This window comes from Bubalus bubalis, chromosome 2 (genome assembly GCF_019923935.1).
Source record: "Bubalus bubalis isolate 160015118507 breed Murrah chromosome 2, NDDB_SH_1, whole genome shotgun sequence".
Taxonomy (NCBI): domain Eukaryota; kingdom Metazoa; phylum Chordata; class Mammalia; order Artiodactyla; family Bovidae; genus Bubalus; species Bubalus bubalis.
The window spans coordinates 144,063,194-144,085,524 of NC_059158.1; the positions used below are offsets into that span (position 1 = coordinate 144,063,194).

Consider the following 22,331-nt stretch of genomic DNA (forward strand, 5'->3'; position numbering starts at 1 on the left):
GAGGGGCTTCCCATCAATATTTATTCCTTATGAAAATGAGGAGAGTTTCAAGATGACAGTCAATAGAAAACTAGATGAAATGACACCAAAGTTGTTTTGAAAACATCGTGTGAATTACCCCTTTTTTAATTTCCCTGTTTTAATATGGATTTCAGAGAGTCTGGAGCCTTTCAAAGTTTGATAGCTTTGTTTTCCTCTTTGTTTTCACTGAAAAGGATGGTGAGAGACGCTGTAGTCTGAATGTTTTGTGTTCTTTCTCACATCTGTGTGAAACCAAGCCACCAGCTAGAGTTACCAGAGCCTAAGATGGCTGGGTGTCCCTGACCTCCAAGGAAGCACAGTTTGTCTTCTAAGTTCCTGAGCAAACACTGGGCTGGACTGTGAGCCACCTGCCCCTTGTGGAGCCTGAAAAAGGAGTCAGTGGTCAGATGGCCACGTGTGGAAGGGTATCCCAGGCGTGAACAGGAAATGTGCTTAGAGGAAAGTTACGGTAACTTCGTCAGCTCTGTGTGCCAGGGGAACCAGCGTCACCTTCATGGTATGTTCACAAACATCGCAGGGCAAGATGGTTGAGAAGAGAAGGATTTCTTTTCTTTTTTTTTGGTTCCGGCCTAACATGCTAAATTCTGTCCAGTTAGAATTTTTTAAAAAGGAAACAAGGTGATTAAGATCTTTAAAATCTGATTGTTAAATGGCAGAAGAAATTCTGATTGTGATGTTCAGAAGAAAAGTATTAGTTGCTCAGTCATGTCTGATTCTTTGTGACCCCATGGACTGTAGCCCACCATGCTCCTCTGTCCCTGGGATTTTCCAGGCAAGAGTATTGAAGTAGGTTGCCATTTCCTTCTCCAGCGGATCTTCCTGAAAGAAATGGGCCCCAATGAAGTTCTTAAGAAGTTCTGAAGAAAAATGATGTTGGTAAAGAAACATGTATGGTGTATAGCACAGGGAGCTCAGCTCTGTGCTCTTTGAAAAGGGGTGGGATTGCAATGGGAGAGGGGGGAAGCTGGGAGATAGGGAGGCTCCAGAAGGAGGGGATATATGTATACATATAGCTGATGTGGTTTGTTGTGCAGCAGAAATTAACACAACATTGTGAAGCATTTATATACCAACAAAAAAAAAGTGAAAAGAATGCACTATTTACAAACGACCAAAAAGGAAAAAACCCAACATGTGTTCTATCTTCTTTAGTGCTTCCTTAACTTCAGTTAAGGAATACAGCCTTCAGTCTTAAGTGCTGTCTGCAACCCACTCCAGTGTTCTTGCCTGGAGAATCCCAGGGATGGGGGAGCCTGGTGGGCTGCTGTCTATGGGGTCGCACAGAGTCGGACATGACTGCAGCACCCTTTATTCCCATTTTGGTTCACCAGCCTCTGCATGCCATTGGATTTCTCTATGGTGCTATGGTAAAGAAATGGGAAGATGGAATATTGTAAATTAAACATGACAAATAAGTATAATTCACAAAGGCCTTGAAGTTAGGATTTGCCCAGTGAAGTATAGACTGAAAGTGACTTTGTGTATTGACCAATGTTTGTGTTCAAACTCTCTCGGACATTTGGGCAAGCTGAAATGGAATTGTTTCAATGGTATAATTATCACTTGTGGATCTAAAATAACTGATAAGAGATATTTCAGTGACAATCCTGTCTGTAGGCCTTATCTGGGCTCTATCTATGACCTTTAGGAAGTCTCTGACATTGTAAGCAAGATCTTTTGTGTAGAGACAAAGTGAATTTGGTGACAGACTTTTTCTAAATATGACCATGAAATCAAGTCAGTCTTGCTAAATGTACAAAATTGGTTTTCTATTCATTCATGATTTAATACATTACTCCTAGAATCATGAATACGTAAATTATATCTTAGCTCTTCTAGAATTTGTGTGACCTTGTTTAGAAAGCCATTTCCTTCCTTGGTTTTCAGTTGCCTCTTCTGAAAATAAGGGGTTGGCTGAGATCACCTCCAACTTTCCTTCCAGCTGAACACTTTTTGTAGGATGGTGCTCCGGGAAAATAGGGTAGAAAATGAAACTTATCTTGGTCCTGTCCTCTTCCCACTCCACCGACTCCTCTACTCAACAGTATTCTCTTCCCTAATTCTCACTTATGTGCCATCCAACTATCAGGTCCAACTTTGAGAAGGTCTAGAAACAATCCCTAGAGAAGGCAATGGCACCCCACTCCAGTACTCTTGCCTGGCAAATCCTATGGATGGAGGAGCCTGGTAGGCTGCAGTCCATGGGGTCACAAAGGGTTGGACACGACTGTGTGACTTCACTTTCACTTTTCACTTTCATGCTTTGGAGAAGGAAATGGCAACCCACTCCAGTGTTCTTGCCTGGAGAATCCCAGGGACGGCGGAGCCTGGTGGGCTGCTGTCTATGGGGTTGCACAGAGTCAGACACGACTGAGTGACTTAGCAGCAGCAGCAGCAGAAACAATCACTGAAATTATGTTGAAATTTTGATGCAAACTAGTAGAGGGAATAGAACATGGAAATTTACAAATCCATATGTAAAATAGATTGCCAGTGGGAATTTGCTGTATGACTCAGGGAACTCAACAGGGGCTCTGTTACAGGCTGAAGGGTGGGATGGGGAGGGAGATGGGAAGGAGGTTTGGGAGGGAGGGAACATGGCTCCTATAGCTGACAAGAATCCTATAGCTGATTCTTGTTGATGTATGACAGAAAACCAGAAAATTCTATAAAGCAATTATCTTTCAATTAAGAAAAAAAAAAAGAACACCAGAAGTCATGAGGCATGAGCCAAGTCCTAAGGGTCACATACTTGTCCGGAAACCTTGGGGAAGAATTAGACCTTCTGGACCTGTTTCCTCATCTATGAAATGGGTGTAAAGATGACTGTCCTGTATTTCACAGGCTAATGTGGAGCTCATATGAGATAAAATAGGAGAAAGCACTTTGTAGCTGTATGAATATAGACCCTAGGTACTAATTTGTCAATGTGTTTCTCACATTGCATTTTAGGCTTCACTTTATTTGGAAATCAAAGCATTAACTGAACAGGTGGGGAGTGTCCTTTTAGGGTCAGGGTTTCTTCCCTGGTGTTTGGAACCACACCTTAGAGATGGTTATCCACTCCACCTGTTCAGAGCATTGTTTATTTTTATAGTAATTGGCCCATTTACAATAGGCCAAAAGGGAAAGTTTTGTTTTGTTTGTTTTTGCTAACCAAGCTCCCTTCCCCTCTTTCTCATGGAAGCACAAGCAACTTTCAATTTTCCAGAAGTCAGCTATATCACAAAATTCACAGATTATCTGTGGGAAATCTTTCAATTCTCACTGCCTTGCTCATAAGCAGCAGATAAGTACCTTCTCACCTCCCATCTTACTCTTCATGTTGCCTGTTGTCAAGGAGGAGTTGTGAGGGAAAGAGGTTTGAGGTTACTGCTTCCTGTCTCCACACCTTTAGCTGGGTTAGCTGCTAGGAAAGGCTTTGAAAAGCAAAGCACTAAATTCATCATCAAAACAACTTGCCAATTCAATTAGAGACATGTCAGTCAAGCCAATCTTTTGAAATCAGAAGCCAATACAACTGATGGATTGACAATGTCTCTCTTTTAATCTAGTAGGTTTGACCTAGGTAGACCTTATCTAACTACTCACAAGATGGAAAACCAACTATTTCCAGGGAAAAGGGTGGGTCTGCTAAGAAAAAATTAACCTGAGAAGGATGTTTTCCACTCCAGCACTAACTGGAAAGCAAAGAGGAATCAAACAGAACTTAGTATGGGGAAGCTAAATATTTCTCTGGTTTCTTCTTCTGAGTCTAGATAGGTCCTTGAATTTTATAATATGTCCTAAATTATTTGAAGTACTGTGGAATCCCTAAAACTCAGAGAATCAAAATGTGTATCAAATCCAAATGTCATTTGGGGTTCTGGTTTTTGGTTGCTTTGATGGATCCATGTTATTACTTTAGTATCACAGAGTAAGGCGTGTGCATTTTTTACACATGCTCCATTTTAATAAAAAAGTAAGAGGAATCAGAATTATTGTGTCTACGGGAAGTCATAGCGATGACATACTCAATATCACTTAGAACAACTGATTATCTTTTTCTACCACCAAAAGTAATCTCCTTCCTTTAGTGTTTCTCTAAAGCAGATGTAGATTTTGAAGTCCTATGAACTGGTTTCTCACTTAGGCTTCCTCTGAATGATGGACATGAATGAACCAAGGTGGGACCAAGTACTATAAGACTATACATATTGAAAAACAAGAGGTTCTGTTGGCCAGAATGAATTCAACCTGAACCTTAAACTGGGAGGCTGTTGTCCACACTACCACATATTAAATGAACTACTTCAAGCATAGCTGCTAATTTTAAAAAGATATGCGCTGATATGGAAGAGAGAGGAAAGTAAACTTTGACAGATAAATTGGATATCTCTTTTCCCTCAAATGGCCATTTAACCATTTTTTGAGCTTTTTCTCAACAAAATATTGGTAGAAAGGGTCATGCAAGAAGGCACTTTTCCTTCCCTTGCTCAATTGCTGGATAAGCCATTAGCCAGGAGAATACTGACGGTAATAGCCAGCCTAAATACTAGGATCTTGGATTGCTCTTCCTTAAGTAGTACTGGAGGAGAGTGGGCTCAGGAGAAATCTGATTGATCAGTAATAACACCGCTGAGGTCTGAATTGGAGGTTTCATGATGAACAGAAAGAAAATCTATCTTTCACTTCTCTCACTGTATTATGCTTTGTGAAGGAAAGCAGAGGATGACCACTGCTTCTCCCTTCTGAAAAAAGAGCAAATACTGACTAAGCTCCATGGAGTTGACTGTGGGCCTGGGAAGCTTTGAGGTAATTTGCTTTTTCTTTGCAATGATCCCCTAGGCTGGAAGAATGTCTTCCTCACAGCCCACATGTCCAAAGTTCCCCTCAGTTTCTGAGTTGTCTATTCTGGTCATGTAATGAATGAAGACATAGGCAAAAGGAAAACAGGGTTACTTACTGGTTGGTCTGTGTGGTCTGAGGACAGCATTTTTAAATCCCTCACTCACCACATCTAAGCCCATGCTGAGTTCTGCCAATTTTAGCCTGTAAGTATTTCTTGAGTTCATCCACTTCTTTGTAACCATAGTTCAGACCCTTATCATCTCTTGCCTGCTGCTGCTGCTGCTGCTAAGTCACTTCAGTTGTGTCCGACTCTGTGTGACCCCATAGACGGCAGCCCACAAGGCTCCCCCATCCCTGGAATTCTCCAGGCAAGAACACTGGAGCGGGTTGTCATTTCCTTCTCCAATGCAGGAAAGTGATCCTAGACTACTGCAATTGCATCCTAACTGGTCTCCATATTTTCACTCTTGTTCTCTTTAAATTTACCTTCCACATTTAGGCTACAGGGATCTATATAAAATGAAAACTTGTATGCATGACTCTTCTGCTTAAACTCCTTCAGCAGGTCCTCATCATCTGCAGGAGAGAGCCCAAGCTTTGAACTGTGCTCACTTTGCCAACCTTGTCTTTAACAACTCAGGTCCAGCAAATGGGGGTAGCTGCAATTCCCAACACCTGCCTTACTCTGTATTTTTCCCTTTGTCTTTATCTTTCCCACAGTCCCCTACCTCACCCACACCCCCTAAAACAAAGACTCAGCTAGGAAACTTTTACTTAATAAAAATGTGCTGAATCAACATATGCATAATCCTTAGAAGACTCAGGTCAGCAGTCACCTCGTCCGGAAATCTTTAGCTGGCTCCCTCGTTGCCCCCAGTAATGCAGATCACTGTGCCACTGTTTTTAGAGTAGCTGTCTATTCATAGCGAACGGACTTGTGGACCCAGTGGGGGAAAGAGAGGGTGGGACGAATTGAAAGTAGTATTGACATATACACTCTACCATGTGTAAAATACAGCAGCTAGTGGGAAGCTGCTGTACAGCACAGGGAGCTCAGCTTTGTACTCTGTGACTACCTAGAGGAGTGGGATGGAAGGTGGAGTGAGAAGGAGGCGCTAGAGGAAGGAGATATATGTATACTTAGAGCTGATTCACACTGTTGTACGGCAGAAACCAACACAACATTGTAAAGCAACCATCCTCCAATTAAAAAAAAAAAAAAGGAGCTGTCTGTTTGTGTATCTTTCTTCCCCACCAGAGTCTGAGCTGTCCAAGGACAGAAGCTGAGCCCTGCTCCCCTTTGGGAAATTGGTTTCTCTCTCCCAGTGCATCTTGGAAGGGTGTCACACCTGAGTTATCAAGATGCACTAAGCAACTCCTGGAGTGTAGATGCTTGAGCTTCTCTTCCTCCTTCCCTCTCCATGTCACTGTGGGTGCTGGGAGGAGGAAGCCAAACTGACCAATGATCCAGGATTTCTCTTTAGCCTTACTCAGTTTTTTTGGCCATGCGCCCGCCTCTGCACCCTCCTTTTAAAAAAATCTCTGCAAAGAAATTATATTCTCATGTTTTTTTCTTACATCAGCTTTCAAAGGGATATCAGGAAGAATTTGAATGCTCATTAGGACAAAATTCAAGTAATTAGTCATGGAAACACACTTCCTGAGGTCCTCAATAGGCAGAAATACAGACACCTAACCTGAAAAGGAGTGGCAATGCTAGCATTTCTTGCTGGGGTTGATTCTTCCAGTCAGAACCAACCCAGTGATTTCTTTCTAAGTAAGCAAAGAAAAAGGCCATGGAAAATAAAACAAAAGATGAGTTGGATTTTCCTATCAAGACAAGCTGAACTTTTGGAGTCTTAACATGTTAACTTCTCAGTGCTTTTAGAGAGTATTTGTTACGGTGAATAATAAAGTTAAAGTTGCTATTGAGACACAGATTTTGAATAAGGACTTAATGAGATGCTAGGCAGAGTTAGCTGCTAAGAATGGTACAGTCTTATCACCATCTTTCACTTGTCAATTATTTAATGAGACTCCCTTATTCAGACAGTATTGTACAAAAAAGTGTAACCTCTTGTCCTTGCTCAAAGGAGACTTGGAAATTAGGGGTGTAGAGAAAATACATGCAGATCAAAAGCTAAACAACTGGAAGCCTCTGAAACCAGAGATATTCAAAATGTAGAAAAGAGAGTAATAGTTTTGAGACCTAAGAAGGGAGAGACACTGTAGGCCAAGGAGTCACTGAGCAAAGTACACAGAGAGTCCTGGGAAGACACACCACTCACAGTGTGTCCTGGGGAGGTACCTTAGATGATCTGGCTAGCCTGGAGGGTTTTGGTTTGAGGAAATGAGGTTGGAAAAGCTTGTGGAAGCCCATGAATTGGAGGTAAGAAATGAGTTTCAACTGTTAAGCCACTGGTTCTTCAACTTGACTGCACATTAGAATCTCCTGAGAAATTTAAAGTATACTGATGTCTGGGTCCTATACCCAAAGATTCTGATTTAATTGGCCTGAGAATCAAGAGTTTCTTAAGCTCCCAGGTGACTAATGTGCTGTCAGCTTGAGAACTCTGTTAGGCTATAGCGGTTTTCAATCCTGACTGAATATTAGAATCACCTGGGGGAATTATTAAACTAATACCAAAGGCAACACAGAATCAGGAGAAAATATTTGCAAATCACATATCTTGATAAAGGAACGTGCATCAAAAATATGTAAAAAACTCCGACAACTCAATACTAACAAGATAATTCAGGTAAACGGGCAAATGATCTGAATAGATGTTTCACTAAAAAGGATATACAGATGGCTAACAAGTACATGAAAAAATGCTCAGCATCATTAGTCATCAGGGAAATGCAAATCAAACCATAAAGAAATACCACTTCACAACTCTAAGATGGCTATAATAAAAAAAGATGGACAGCAACAAGTGTTGGCAAGCATGTGGAGAAATTGGAACCCTTAATGGTGCTGGTGGGAATGTAAAATGGTGCAGTTGTTTTAGAAAACATTTTGGCAGTTCCTCAACAAGTTAAATATAGAGTTTCCATAATGACCATCAGTTCCACTCCTGGCATACACCCAAGAGAATTGTTAACGTTCATCCACACAAAAACTTGTGCATGTTCACAGCAGCCTTATATAAGATAGCCAATTAGTGGAAACAACTGATCAATGAAAAAACAAAATGTGGTATATCCATACAGTGGGATATCATTTGGCCACGAAAAGGAATGAAATTCTGATACATGGTACAACATAGATCAACCTTGAAAACATGCTATGTGAAAGAAGCTAGACATAAAAGAACACAGACTGTATGATCCCATTTATATGAAATTCTAGAACAGGTAAACCATAGAGATAGAAAATAGATTAGTGATTGCCAAGGGCTGGAAAAAAGAAGGAATGCGGAGGGGTGGCTAATGGGTATGAGATTTTTGGGGGGAGTAATGAAGTATTTTGGAATCAGTGATGATCCATTCACAACTTTGTGACTGTAATAAGTCATTGAATTGTATACTTAAAAGGGTGAACTTAAAAAAGGTGAGTTTTATGGTATATGAACTATATCTTGAACATGAAAGTCGCTCAGTCATGTCCAACTCTTTTCAACCCCATAGACTGTTTAGTTCAGTTCAGCTCAGTTCAGTTGCTCAGTTGTGTCCGACTCTTTGCGACCCCATGAATTGCAGCACGCCAGGCCTCCCTGTCCAACACCAACTCCTGGAGTTCACCCAAACTCATGTCCATCGAGTCGGTGATGCCATCCAGCCATCTCATCCTCTGTCTCCCCTTCTCCTCCTGCCCCCAATCCCTCCCAGCATCAGAGTCTTTTGCAATGAGTCAACTCTTAGCATGAGGTGGCCAAAGTATTGGAGTTTCAGCTTTAGCATCAGTCCTTCCAATAAACACCCAAGACTGATCTCCTTTGGGATGGACTGGTTGGATCTCCTTGCAGTCCAAGGCACTCTCAAGAGTCTTCTCCAACATCACAGTTCAAAAGCATCAATTCTTTGGTGCTCAGCTTTCTTCACAGTCCAACTCTCACATCCATACATGATCACCAGAAAAACCATAGCCTTGACTAGACGGACCTTTGTTGGCAAAGTAATGTCTCTGCTTTTGAATATGCTATCTAGGTTGGTCATAACTTTCCTTCCAAGGAGTAAGCGTCTTTTAATTTCATGGCTGCAGTCACCATCTGCAGTGATTTTGGAGCCCCCCAAAATAAAGTCTGACACTGTTTCCACTGTTTCCCCATCTATTTCCCATGAAGTGATGGGACCAGATGCCATGATCTTCGTTTTCTGAATGTTGAGCTTTAAGCCAACGTTTTCACTCTCCTCTTTCACTTTCATCAAGAGGCTTTTTAGTTCGTCTTCACTTTCTTCCATAAGGGTGGTGTCATCTGCATATCTGAGGGTATTGAGATTTCTCTCGGCAATCTTGATTCCAGCTTGTGCCTCTTCCAGCCCAGCATTTCTCATGATGTACTCTGCATACAAGTTAAATAAGCAGGGTGACAATATACAGCCTTGACGTACTCCTTTTCCTATTTGGAACCAGTTTGTTGTTCCATGTCCAATTCTAACTGTTGCTTCTGGACCTGTATATAGGTTTGTCAAGAGACAGGTCCATAGACTGCAGTCCATGGAATTCTAAAGGCCAGAATACTGGAGTGGGTAGCCTTTCCCTTCTCTAGGGTATCTTCCCAACCCAGGGATCAAACCCATGTCTCCTGCATTGCAGGCAGCTTCTTTACCAGCTGAGCCACAAGGGAAGTCTAAGAATACTGGAGTGGGTAGCCTATTCCTTCTCCAGTGGATCTTCCTGACCCAGGGTCTCCTGAATTGCAGGTGGATTCTTTACCAACTGAGCTATCAGGAAAGCTGAATTATATCTTAATAAGTTATAAAAAATAAAACATGAAAAGAATCAATCCCCCACCAGCATTAACCAATTAAATTAGAATTTCTCGGAATGGGAGTCAGGCAAGTGTTTTTCTTCTTTTGTGACAAATTTTATTTATTTGTTTATTTGGCTGTGTTGGGTCTTAGTTGGGCAGGTGAGATCTTCCATGCATCATGAAAGATCTTTCCTTGCAGCGCATGGACTCTTTAGTGGTGGCATGTAGGCTTCGGGGCACTTGGGTTCAGTTGTTCCTCAGCATGTGGGATCTTAGTTCCCCAACCAGGGATCAAACCAGAGTCCCCTGCATTGCAAGGCAGATTCTCAACACTTCTCCCTGGGAAATCCCCAGGGACAGGTTCTAGGTGTACAACTTGGACTGAGAACGATGTAGTGGCAGAGTGGCAAAGAATCCGTCTGCCAATGCAGGAGATGCAGGTTCAATCCCTGGGTTGGGAAGACCTCTGGGAGTAGGAAATGGCAGCCTACTTCATTATTCTTGCCTGGAAAATTTCATGGACAGAGGAGCCTGGTAGGCTATATAGTCCATGGGGGTCACAAAAAGTCGGCCATGACTGAGCATGCAGACATGTGCAGGAGATGAAAATCTATTAGTGATCTATGCAGCTTTGTTTTCCCCAAAGCAGAAACAAAATACTTGAGTTCAGTTCAGTTCATTTCAATCGGTCAGTTGTGTCCAACTCTTTGTGACCCCATGAATTGCAGCACGCCAGGCCTCCCTGTCCAACACCAACTCCTGGAGTTCACCCAAACTCATGTCCATCGAGTCAGTGATGCCATCCAGCCATCTCATCCTCTGTCGTCCCCTTCTCCTCCTGTTCCCAATCCCTCCCAGCATCAGAATCTTTTGCAATGAGTCAGCTCTTTGCATGAGGTAGCCAAAGTATTGGAGTTTCAGCTTTAGCATCAGTCCTTCCAATGAACACCCAGGACTGATCTCCTTTGGGATGGACTGGTTGGATCTCCTTGCAGTCCAAGGGACTCTCAAGAGTCTTCTCCAACATCACAGTTCAAAAGCATCAATTCTTCGGTGCTCAGCTTTCTTCACAGTCCAACTCTCACATCCATACATGACTACTGGAAAAACCATAGCCTTGACTAGACAGACCTTTGTTGCCAAAGTAATGTCTCTGCTTTTGAATATGCTATCTAGGTTGGTCATAACTTTCATGGATTCAAATCCAGTTTCAACTGTAAATTTCATTTTAAGAGATTATTTTACTGACACTTCAGTATGGATATGTGGGTGTATTGCTTCAAATAACCCTTTTCAGAAAATGCAAATAGGTAGACAATTGTTAGTATACCTCAAAGCAATAGGAAAAAAATGTATTTTGTGTTGAATTTTAAATCAAAGACACCAAGTGATTTATGACCTTAGATAATTTTGGAAAGTCTTAGTTGCAAAGTTGACTCTCAGTGCTTCAGTGGCCTATTTTTCAAGTGATTGTAATTTACTTGGGATTTAGTCTTCACTTTGCTCACCATCTGCTCAGTGATATTAGGTAGATCATCCAGTGTTTCTAGGCCTCATATAGTCACTGCTAAAAAAGGGAATATAATGTCATGTGCTAGGGAATGGGGATATAGTGGGGAAAAAAACAAGCTAGAATAGATATGCTTTCTTTCCTTAAGCAGATTTCAGGTTTTTTGCTTAAAAGAGACTGAACTAGGCAGTCTCCAAATTCTTTGATCATTTACTGAGGATAACATAAAGGTAGAAGACAGACTAGAGAAATAACTCTTGTGGGCCTCTTGGGCCTCTTTCATCTGCTGTGATTTAAAGAAATAAATATGCAAGTGTCTTGGAAGGTTGCCTTCAGAATTTGCTATGGAGGATAAATTCATTGGGCAACATTTTTGTTACCTCCTTATCCTATTCTTGGAATGGACAATAAAATAAAAATGTTTCAAAACACTTAAATTCCTTCATAAAAGGATGAATCATAGCTTAAAATATCAATACAAATCTACATGTTTATCTATATTAGGTGTTAAAAGCCACTTTCAAGTAAACCACTTGATTAGTAAATTAATACAATTAAGCATGATTAACATGTTAGAAATCTCAGCATAGATTCAAAAATTCCAAATGCATAGCTGTGGTGTTCAATACCAACAGAAGGCCACTTTCTGCCTTCCAAGTGCCTTCCAACATACTCCAGTGTTCCATTCAAAGGAGAATGAAAATAATATCAAAATGTAAACATTCAGTGTAATTATCTCCCAAAGAGCTCCTGTGTCTTTGTCTGCCAAAAGAAAGTATTTTTTGAAGATCTGTTTGTTAATTAACATCTTGATTTCAGAAAAAAAAAAGTTCTTATATTCTTTTTTCTGTGTGTGTTTCATTACTTTAATTACTTACAAATTAGAAAGTTAGCATGGTTTGTTAGAGTCAGAGCTAGTCTTTAAGTCCCAATTCTACTACAAAGTAGCCCTGGTTCTCAGTTTCATCTTATGATACACGCCCTCCTTCCTTATGGACCTGGAGGAAGAAAAAAATGAGATGTTATATTGAAAAGTGCTTCAAAATCTAAGAAATCACACAAAGATACTATTATTAATTATTAATACTAGTTATATATGTTACCTATATTAACTTTTGAGTAACCTTAACACCCCATTTCTCACCCATTTTTCACTTAGAGAAAGTTAATAAACCTAGAATTTTTATTTTGCTCAGCAGTCACCATGTATTAAAAAATTGAGGCTAAAGAGAGGAAGCAACTTATGAAGCAAGCTGTTGTTGTTTATTCACTAAGTCATGTCTGATTCTTTTTCAACCGTGGGGACTGTAGCCTGCCTATGGGATTTCCCAGGCAAGAATAGAGGAGTGGGTTGACATTTCTTTCTCCAGGGGATCTTCCCAACCCAGGGATCAAACCTGCATCTCCTATGTTGGTAAGTGTATTCTTTACCACGGAGCCACCTGAGAAGCCCATGAAGCAAGCCAGTGACAAATAGAACTTAGGATGGAGTCCAAACTATCCGTGCTTTCTTCTCCCCTTCTGTCTCTCCTCCCATCCCCATCTCTCTCTCCCTCTTTATCTTTCTTAAGTCTTTATACTCTTTTTTTAAACAAATGATTTTCTCCCCCTCCAGAAAACAAGATTTTGGTGAAGCAGTCGCCCATGCTTGTGGTAAACGACAATGAGGTCAACCTCAGCTGCAAGTACACGTACAACCTCTTCTCAAAGGAGTTCCGGGCATCCCTTTATAAGGGAGCAGATAGTGCTGTGGAGGTCTGTGCTGTGAATGGAAACCACTCCCATCCACTTCAGTCAACAAATAAGGAATTCAACTGCACCGTGAAAGTAGGCAATGAAACAGTGACTTTCTACCTCCAGGATCTGTATGTCAACCAAACAGATATTTATTTCTGCAAACTTGAGGTTCTTTATCCTCCTCCTTACATAGACAATGAGAAGAGTAATGGGACCATTATCCATGTGAAAGGTAATGTGCCACTTGGCCAATGTCTGCTCTCAAGTAACAGTTTTCAACTACAGTCTTGAAAACTAGGTCATGATCAGTGGTGGGGGTTGGCTAACTCCCAAAGAGGAAAACCAGAGAGGAGGTCTACACATGTTAAGCTAGTGATATTTTGTGTATTTTGTTTCCTCTCACATTCTGCCCTGGGAAGAAGGAAGGAAATGTACTCAAATGCCATTCCCATATCATTTAATGTACTCTATTATATTTTTCAGAGAAACATCTTTGTCCATCTCCCCGGTCTCCGGAGTCTTCTAAGCCATTTTGGGCCTTGGTGGTGGTAAACGGAGTCCTAGTTTTCTATAGCTTGTTAGTAACAGTGGCTCTTTCTAACTGCTGGGTAAGAGAAGCAACATTGCTTTCATGTAACTTTTCTATTGCGTAAACAATTGGACATATTCAAGAATTTTGCCTATGTGGCTTATTTTCCGTTTAACATGTGATTATTTTCTTTTTCTCTGCTAGGTTTGAGTAGATTTCCCTGCTAGATTCTCTTTTAGACTATTCAGTTTTACCTGAAATAAAAATCTGATGTGAGTTTTATGTTCCAGAAGACATATTAGGTGGCCAGGCAAGTAAGAAGCTAAACAGGCAAATTAGGGTAGGGGACAAATTAAGGTAGAAAGTTAGTTTTCTTTGCCATTTTGCAATGTCATTATGACATATAAAATATGTATAAAAACATAAGTGACTTGGGAATCTAAGCAACTGAAGCCAATGAACAATTTTTGTTCATAGTCAAAAATCATGAGAAATTTGACTACTGAAATTACACATTCAAACCTAGCAAAGAAACTAGGTCTGTTTATCTGAGTCATATTTTTATCTCTTCTGAAGCAGTTAAATTTTGTGAGGCCAAGTATGGTGCTGTCATTATGAAACTATAATGGGAGTTAGACTGTTCTGAGCTCTCACTGCTGAATTGGAGTTTACAAACTTTTGCAATTGTTCATGCAATTAACTTACAGTGTTTTTCTCTACCTTCAATATTGAAGCTTTGGCCTAGGTTTGAACACATATTGATAACCATATATACTGTGAATCAGGGACCTCCTTATTTTCTTTCCTTTTTCTTACTCAGAAGCTTGCTGTTCTTATGTACATGGGGTGGCACTATTCCATATTGTCTTTGAATTTTTTTTTCTAGAAGTCAGATGCATGCATGAATCATTTCCTCAACAAGAGATGTATGTTCCTCAAGGATAAAGACTATTTCTCTTGATGTTCACCATCCATCTGGTATTAAATATATTTAGTTTAGTGTTTATAGAATACCTATGAATTGATAAGCCCTAGAGAGGCCAAACTAAGGATTTAAATGAGTATGCCTGGAGCACCATACTCTTCTTGAAGGCACAGTCCATACATCTGATTTGTACACGGATCAGTGATTTCTGGGAGTCATGTCATGTTGAAGCCACCCTATTTACTATAGCCTTGGTGCTGGGCAGGGCATGAGTGGAGGGGGAGGGTAGTTGGGTTCACAGTCATGCCCAGGATGAATTCAGCCTGTAATCCTTTTAAACTCTTGTTGGTCTGTGGCCAAAGTTTGCCTCTCCCTTGTTTCCTGCATGCTTCTCCCATTTGGGGAGACTAAGGGGCAGATGGACATTTGTCAGGCAGCCTGTTGCCTAACCTGTACCTCCAGCAAGATCTGTAAGCACCAAAGTGGCTGCTTGTTCCTGGAAATCCTTTATACCAGATATTATCTTGAGAATTTGCCTGCCTTGCCTTCTGCAAGTTGCCCAGCCCTGATGGGGGCCTTTTATGTAGTAAAATATTGCTCAAGTTCTTCCTCTGATGTTAGTTGAGTCCCTTCATCTTTGTGGATCTTGCTATCTTCATCCAAGATACCTTCCATCTTTGAACCTCTGTGGAGTTTGTCAGTAATATAATTTAGAAACTCAGTTCCTGTTTTTATCTTGATCCCCTTAAAATAACAACTTCTCAATTAAAATCCAGGTGCAGTGTCTTTGGGGGTACATTTTCAGGACAGGTACTCCCCGGTACCATCCTGACCTAGGTCAATGTACTTTCCTAGCTTTGTGAAAAGTAATTTTGGAAACTGTTTTAACTTTTTGAGGCCAGAAGGGTATTGCTCACCATTTAAAATGTATTGTCAATATGCAGTAGAGTATAACCAGGTTATATATTATATAACTAATTATATATTATAATATATAAAAGTTATATATTATATAACTAAAATATAATTATATATTATAATTATATTATATAACTAATATACTAAGTGGCTTGAATTACCCAAAGGGACAAAAGTGGCTTCTCATTTTTAATGTGTTTAAAAAATAGATTTTCAACTTGGAAATATCATAATGCAATACATTTTTCTTTGGCAGTACTACTAATTCCTAGGGCTTCCCTGATGGCTCAGATGATAAAGAATCTGCCTGCAATGTGGGAGATCTGGGTTTTATCTCTGGGTCAGGAAGATCCCCTGGAAAATGGAATGGCTACCCAGTCCAGTATTCTTGCCTGGAGAATTCCATGGACAGAGGAAACTGATGGGCTACAGTCCATGTGGTTACAAAGAGTTGGACATGACTGAGTGCCTAACACTAACTCCTAGTGAGGTTCATCTTGCTTTGTCTTGAGCAAACTTATTCTGATCTCTTTCTGTCTCATGAGCTCCCTGAAAATTGGGAAGTCTCGGTGCTTGGTATACCTTATCTTCTTCTGTTGCCTCTTGTGGTTAATGAGGTTACTCAATAAGAAGTAACCTTTATTTGCATCTCAAACATAGGTGTTTGTACTCTCTGACCAAAAGGGGATGAAATAAATATATATGTATACTTCATTGAATAACACAGGATTTTTACCTGGGCTTGTCTTTTCCCAATACTGTTACTGTTCAAGCAACCAGCACCTTACTGAGACAGGCAGGTGGATCATTAGGAATCCCTAGAGTTTAGCCATTTCGGGGGCACTTTTCTAGGATCCTATTTTTGGCTGGTCTGCCCTGTGCCTTGGTGTAAGCTGCTGTTTTCCGGAACTTCCCGAGGACCTGTGATGTACTGCCTTAAGCAGTTCTAGGCTGAGTGAGTTTTTGGGAGCAGCTGCAAATGCTATCTCAGTTCTTGACCTGTTGCTGACATTTGAGTAAACAAAGAGCTCCCCTCTGCCAGGCAGCCACAGACCAGCACCTGTTACCCTCACTCAATCCTCCATTTGCTCCATGGAGCTGGTAAGCCCATTCTCCTTCTTAGTCTAAAGGAACATTTGAAAAACAGTTTTCTCCTCTATAAATCACACTGTGGGGCATGTGGGGAATGTGTGTACAGGTAGTATCTGTCTTTAAATCCAGTGGGTGTGCTTTTAAAAATCAATTATTAATAATGAATTAATTTGGCTGCAACGGCTCTTAGTAGCATCATGTGGGATCTTACATTGCCGCACATGGATCTGTAGTTTGGGCTTCAGTACTTGCTGCACCTGGGCTTAGTTGCTCAGCAGTATGTGGGATCTTCAGTCCCTGACCAGGGATCAAACCTGTATCCCCTGAATTGCAAGGTGGATTCTTAACCACTGGGCCACCAGGGAAGTCCCTCCAGTGGGTTCTTGAAGACCATGTCTTTTAAATACATTGTCTTATGTTTACCTGTGTCTTTCTGCTGCTTCCAAGAAATGAACGTGTAAGGACTGGGTAGGAGGAGGAGAAAGGGAGGAGTGGTCTTGAAATCAAAATCACATGTCTGTGGCAGAGAGTGAATGGTGAAGTGTTGAATGACTTAGTCACCCAGGCATGTAAAGTCAGTGCTCTGCACACATATACACATATGCTACATGCTCATGGACACTGTGGGTTCTGTTTACTGTTCCCAGCCATGCATGTGTCATTTCTATCCCACTGTTGTATTTACAGTTAGGGTGAAAATGACTAAATCTGCTATCTGATAACAGCAAGAGGGTAAGCATGGGAGCGGACTGCAGCAGATTTTTCATAATTTTGGTGCACTCCAGAGAACTTCAGAATCAAGACATCTTCATTATGGGGGTCCTTCTAATTGGCTATAGTTTAATTTGAGTGTCCAGAGGCAAAAACTGTCCTTAGAACTCTGGCAAGAGGAGTCCTCAAAGTTAGAGTAAGTACTAACTTACTAAGTAAGTACTATCCTGCCTCCTAGGATATCAGCAGCAGCCTTTCATATTTATTTCAGGGCAGTTCCTTGCCTTACTTCTTCCCTGCCATAACCCTGTACTCAAGAGGACTCTAGTCTTTTATTTATTGAAAGGATGTAGAACCAAGATGTTTCAAGGGCAACTTCCCTCACACACTTGGTTTCCATAGCTATCTCTCTCTGAATGAATCCCCGAGTTATGTCTGTATAATGCTGTCCTCTTCTTACTTCCAGCTAGATAATCTGTCCATCATCTCAAATCCCAAATAACCAAAACTGAATTGAGAGCCACTCTCAAATCTACTTCACCTCTCTTCTTGCCTTATACCTGTGGATGGAACACTATCCTCCTGGTCACCCAGGCTTTGATCATCAGTCATCTCTGAGTATGAGCAAGAAGAAGGACCCAAATAGTCTAACAATACTCATTCTAACTTGATGATGTATTTGTATCCATTGCTTCCTTTTCATTCCTTTCTTTTTCATCATCAGACTTTTCAGATCAGGATTTCTTGGTCTTGGCACTACTGACATTTTGAGCTGGATAAGACTTTGTTGTCAGGACCTGCCTTATACAATGTAGGATGTTGAGCAGCATCCTTGGCCTTGACCCACTAGAGACCAGTAGCACTCATCCTATTTGTGACAACCCAGAATGTCTTCAGATGTTGTCAGATGTCCCCTGGGACAGGGGATAAGGGAACTGGAGGTGTCAAGGATGAGGCTTAGGAGGTCTAGCTTGGGCAACTATATGTAGGATAGTGTCACTCATTGGGATGAGAAACACTAGAAAGGACCAGCCTTCATGCCTTTGACCATGTTGAGTTTAAAGCACCTTTGAGATCTAATCCAGAGATATAAATTCAGGTGAATAGGTGATAACTGAAGCTTTGAATGTGCATGAAGTTGCCTAGGAGAGAGGATGAGTAGAGAAGAATGCCTAGGACCGTGAGGAACTCTAACACTGAATGTCTAGTTAGGGAAGAACGAGTTTGCAAAGGAGGCAAGGAGGCAGTGGCCAGGGAGGTAGGATGAAACCTGGATGGTACCATCTCACAGAAGGCAAAACAGACGCGTTTCCGAAAGGAGAGAGTAGTGGATCATCTAGAATGCAGCTGAGAGTTCAAAAGATGAGGCCGAAAACAAGTGTTTTGCCAACCTTCAGCACTTAACTCATGGCCCTTTGACAAAGAAGATGGGAAGGGCTCAGGTAGAAGTGCATGGAAATAAGGCCAGTCTTTCGCTTACTTATTCAGGTGTTCATGACATTTCTGTCAAACGTGTTTACTTTTGTATCAGGCGTATGCCAAGAAATAGACTTTTTTTTTTTTTTCATTTTAGAGAACTCTGAATCCAGAAATCTGGATGGCTTTCTATTTTTAGAATTTTTATGGGGCTTTTATCAAACAAGTAAATTTTACCAGCACATTGATCTAGAAAAGATGTTCTTAACTCTCAGTCAAAACTTTGCTAAGGTTCATCGTATATATAGCTCTTGTTCCAGGGTTAGTATCACGCCTATTTCCCTCAGCCCTGGTAGAACTTCATCCAGAGGGAGCTGAGTCTAAGGAATGGAGATGAATGATGCTGTTGTCTTTAATGGAGTGGGTTGTCATGTCCTCCTCCAGGGGATCTTCCAAACCCAGGGATTGAACCCAGGTTTCCCACATTGCAGGTGGATTCTTTACCATCTGGGCCACCAGGGAAACCCTAATGGAAATGTACATACACATAAAGGAACAGGAATGTAACTAGTTGCGAGAATGTAACACTCAATTAATTCGGACTCCACTGCTATATATTTGTGACTATTCCAGACTCTGGAGGGCTGACGGTCCTCTGGTTAATTATGGGGAAAAATGGCTTCTTTAAGCAAAAGGTGAATGTAAGAAGATTGCCATGGGGACACTTAACCTTTTCAAAGGAGGAAGGACCTTTAAGAATATTCACGTATCAACAGTTGATATGTTAATTAGACATGCTTTTGGAATTCATTCACATGGCTGCATTGAGAATAACACGGGTGCCTTTCTCTAAAATACTTTCTTCGATTCAAAATTTTCAAGTTAATTTGGAAGAGTCCAAAGTAGTTGGGTTGGATTAACCATCCAAGTCCAAGGTGCTCAGTGAATTCATGGCTTCATTTGACTGGCCATGCTCTGAGTGGTTGTCCCCAAATCTTAGAACTCCTCCCCAGACACCTCTCTCTGTGTCCTGCCCCCTTTTCAATGACACTTCTTTTTTTTCACAGATGAAGAATAAGAGAAACAGGATGCTTCAGAGCGACTATATGAACATGACCCCCCGCAGGCCAGGGCCCACCCGGAGGCACTACCAGCCCTATGCTCCAGCACGGGACTTTGCAGCCTACCGCTCCTGACACGGACGCCTATCCAGATGCAAGCCGGCTGGCCCCTCTTCACCTGCTCAACACCACTGCTCTGGATAGGAAAGGCCTGCCTTGTCTTCAGCCAGCCACCTTGGCCTCCTGTTAGGCCACTGATGCCAAATTTTCTTGAATGACTAGACCGAAGAACGTCATTTTGAGACTTGGAGATGAAGTGAAGGAATACTACTGTGGCAGACTCTATCTCCTAGTGCCACAGTCCAAATTCAAACTCACTGTGTATTTATTGACTGGATTGAGAGGTTAGGGTAGAAAACCAAAAGTGAGTGCATTCTGTTAAGCCTAGAAATCTGCCTCCAGTTCCACTCCTTTCTAACTCACCCACACGTTGTGGTCAAGCGAAGGGTGATATCGAAAGACTTTTTAGATGGAGAAGAAGTTAGGAAATCACTCCCTTTGAAGAAATGGGGATTTAAGGTGGGGATAGGTTAGAAATGGGGAAGGAGTGGTGAGGCGTAAACATTTTTGAAACCATTAAAACACTGTCTCTCACTCATGAAATGAGCCACTTAGTTCCTATTTAATACTGTTTTAGTTTGTAAAGATGTAGATACTCTTTTTGAATTCTGGTCCTATTTGGTCATTTTGACCAAGAGATTCTCTTTAGAGTCATGGGAGGCAAACCAACTTGCTTTTCTTTACTTTCTATGATGGGAACTCAATGTAGTCTTCACAATATGATTTTGAAAGAATAAAGTAGTCCTCCCACACCAAGGAAGAATGTGTCAGGAAATAAGGTCACTTTAGGTCAAAAATTATTTGAATACGATGAAGGGCTATTTATTTGGCAGCTCATTTCAGTCCAATCATACAGGGGCCTCTTCTGTTTCATGTATTTTAGATCTGCACAGTTGGTTTCTTTATTGTCTGCATGGAAATCTAAAGTGGGATGCAGAGGGTGCATCCGGAGGGAGAAGTAAAGACGCTGTGAAAGAAGGATGTTAGCATCCATTAGAACAGGAGGGATGAGTCCTGAGAAACTTCTGAAGGAGGCAGAACAGAAGAGAATGACACAATTCTTGCCATGTGCTGAGGGGATGGCCAGCATTTGGTAGGAGTTTTCCAGAAACAGCAGGCAGAAGGAGCCATGATGAGAGCTCCTTTCTGGGACTTTTGGGCTTTAGGGCTCAGAGCTCCAGAAATCTGTGGTTTGGCTGCCTGTTTACCCTGGAGATCCTTCAACATGGAAAAATATTTGATGCTTTTGAGATAGCATCAAAGTTCTCAAGACACTCTACAAGGCCAGACTCTGGACACACTATGGATATTTTTCTGGTTCCAGTTTGGGTCCAACTGGAGTATGTCTGGGGACCTTGAAGAACAGCTTTCCTGTTTCCATTATAATTTGTTCAGTGCTGTGATTCATTCAGATGTTGGAGAAGTCTAGGTTTTAGAGGCAGGTAGACCTGGTTCATGGAGAAGGCAGTGGCAACCCACTCCAGTACTCTTGCCTGGAAAATCCCATGGATGGAGGAACCTGGTAGACTGAAGACCATGGGGTCGCACAGAGTCGAACACGACTGAAGCAACTTAATAGCAGCAGCAGACCTGGTCCAAGTTCTATTGCTAGTTGGCCTCAGGAGAGTCCCTGCCTTTCTAAAACTCTGATTCTCCAACTATAAAATGAAGATAATGATCAAAAAAGTTTATTTCAATACTATCATTTCCATGAGGGCATGTCCCAAGTTTGTCTTTTTTTCCCTGCTTGTCCCTGATACGTAGTACCATGCCTGACATATGTTAGCTATTATTATTGTTATATAGATAACCTATGTATCAAAATTAAACTGGACAATGATCTGAGAAAGAAGAGACTGTTATAACACAAATTTAAACCCACTACCCAGGGATGAGGTGCTACAAAATTTGAGAGCCTCCAAACTCCCTCACATTCCCTGTTTCAAAATACTTTAGCTTGTAATAAAAATGCACAGCGTTCTGCCTCCCACTTTTATGTATATAAAGAGGTCTCCTCTAACTTTTTTTGGTAACATGTGGAAGAATAGAAATCTTATAATTCCAGACAGAGGATATTGTACTTCAGTTGATTTTTAAAATGGGTTTCTATCCCATAAGTTTAATTATTTCAAAGAAGGTCAAACCTAGTGGTACTTGGGTGATGAAGAATTGCTGAATTTATGTGACACACGTGACACATTGCCAGGCTCTTGGCATACACAGTTCCTTAATCCAAGTTACCAGATTGAATTAGATAAGGACAGAGCTAGAGAATTTTTAGAAAGGGTAATGACAAAAAATAAATTAAAAAATGGAAAGATTTGCTCTTTGGTAATAAATGGTTCTATTTTCTGATGGGAAAAATAGGTCTACTGAAGATGAATCATACTTTAGATTTCTCTTACTCACTCTGAACAGAACCAAAGTAGAAATGTTAACAGGGAAGTCCGTTTTCACTATTACTATGAACCAAGAAATGGTTTAAAAACAGTGGTTGGAGCAAGGCTTTTACAGTTTCAGATAT

General features: G+C 41.1%; 1 protein-coding gene across 3 annotated transcripts in view; it reads left to right on the plus strand.

Moving 5' to 3' along the window:
* CD28 (CD28 molecule) overlaps positions 1-22,129 on the plus strand; it is a 35,809-nt gene extending 13,680 nt beyond the window's left edge. For 2 of the 3 annotated variants that reach the window (XM_006055034.3, XM_025278060.2), the window contains exons 2-4: positions 12,914-13,267; positions 13,519-13,643; positions 19,694-22,129. In XM_006055034.3, coding sequence (XP_006055096.2) covers positions 12,914-13,267; positions 13,519-13,643; positions 19,694-19,822 — 608 coding nt within the window. In that variant the 3' untranslated portion in view covers positions 19,823-22,129. Of the gene's footprint in view, positions 1-12,913; positions 13,268-13,518; positions 13,644-14,450; positions 14,543-19,693 lie in introns of all 3 variants that reach the window. The other variant, XM_025278059.2, reaches the window with a different exon arrangement.
* Positions 22,130-22,331: the final 202 nt, after the last annotated feature.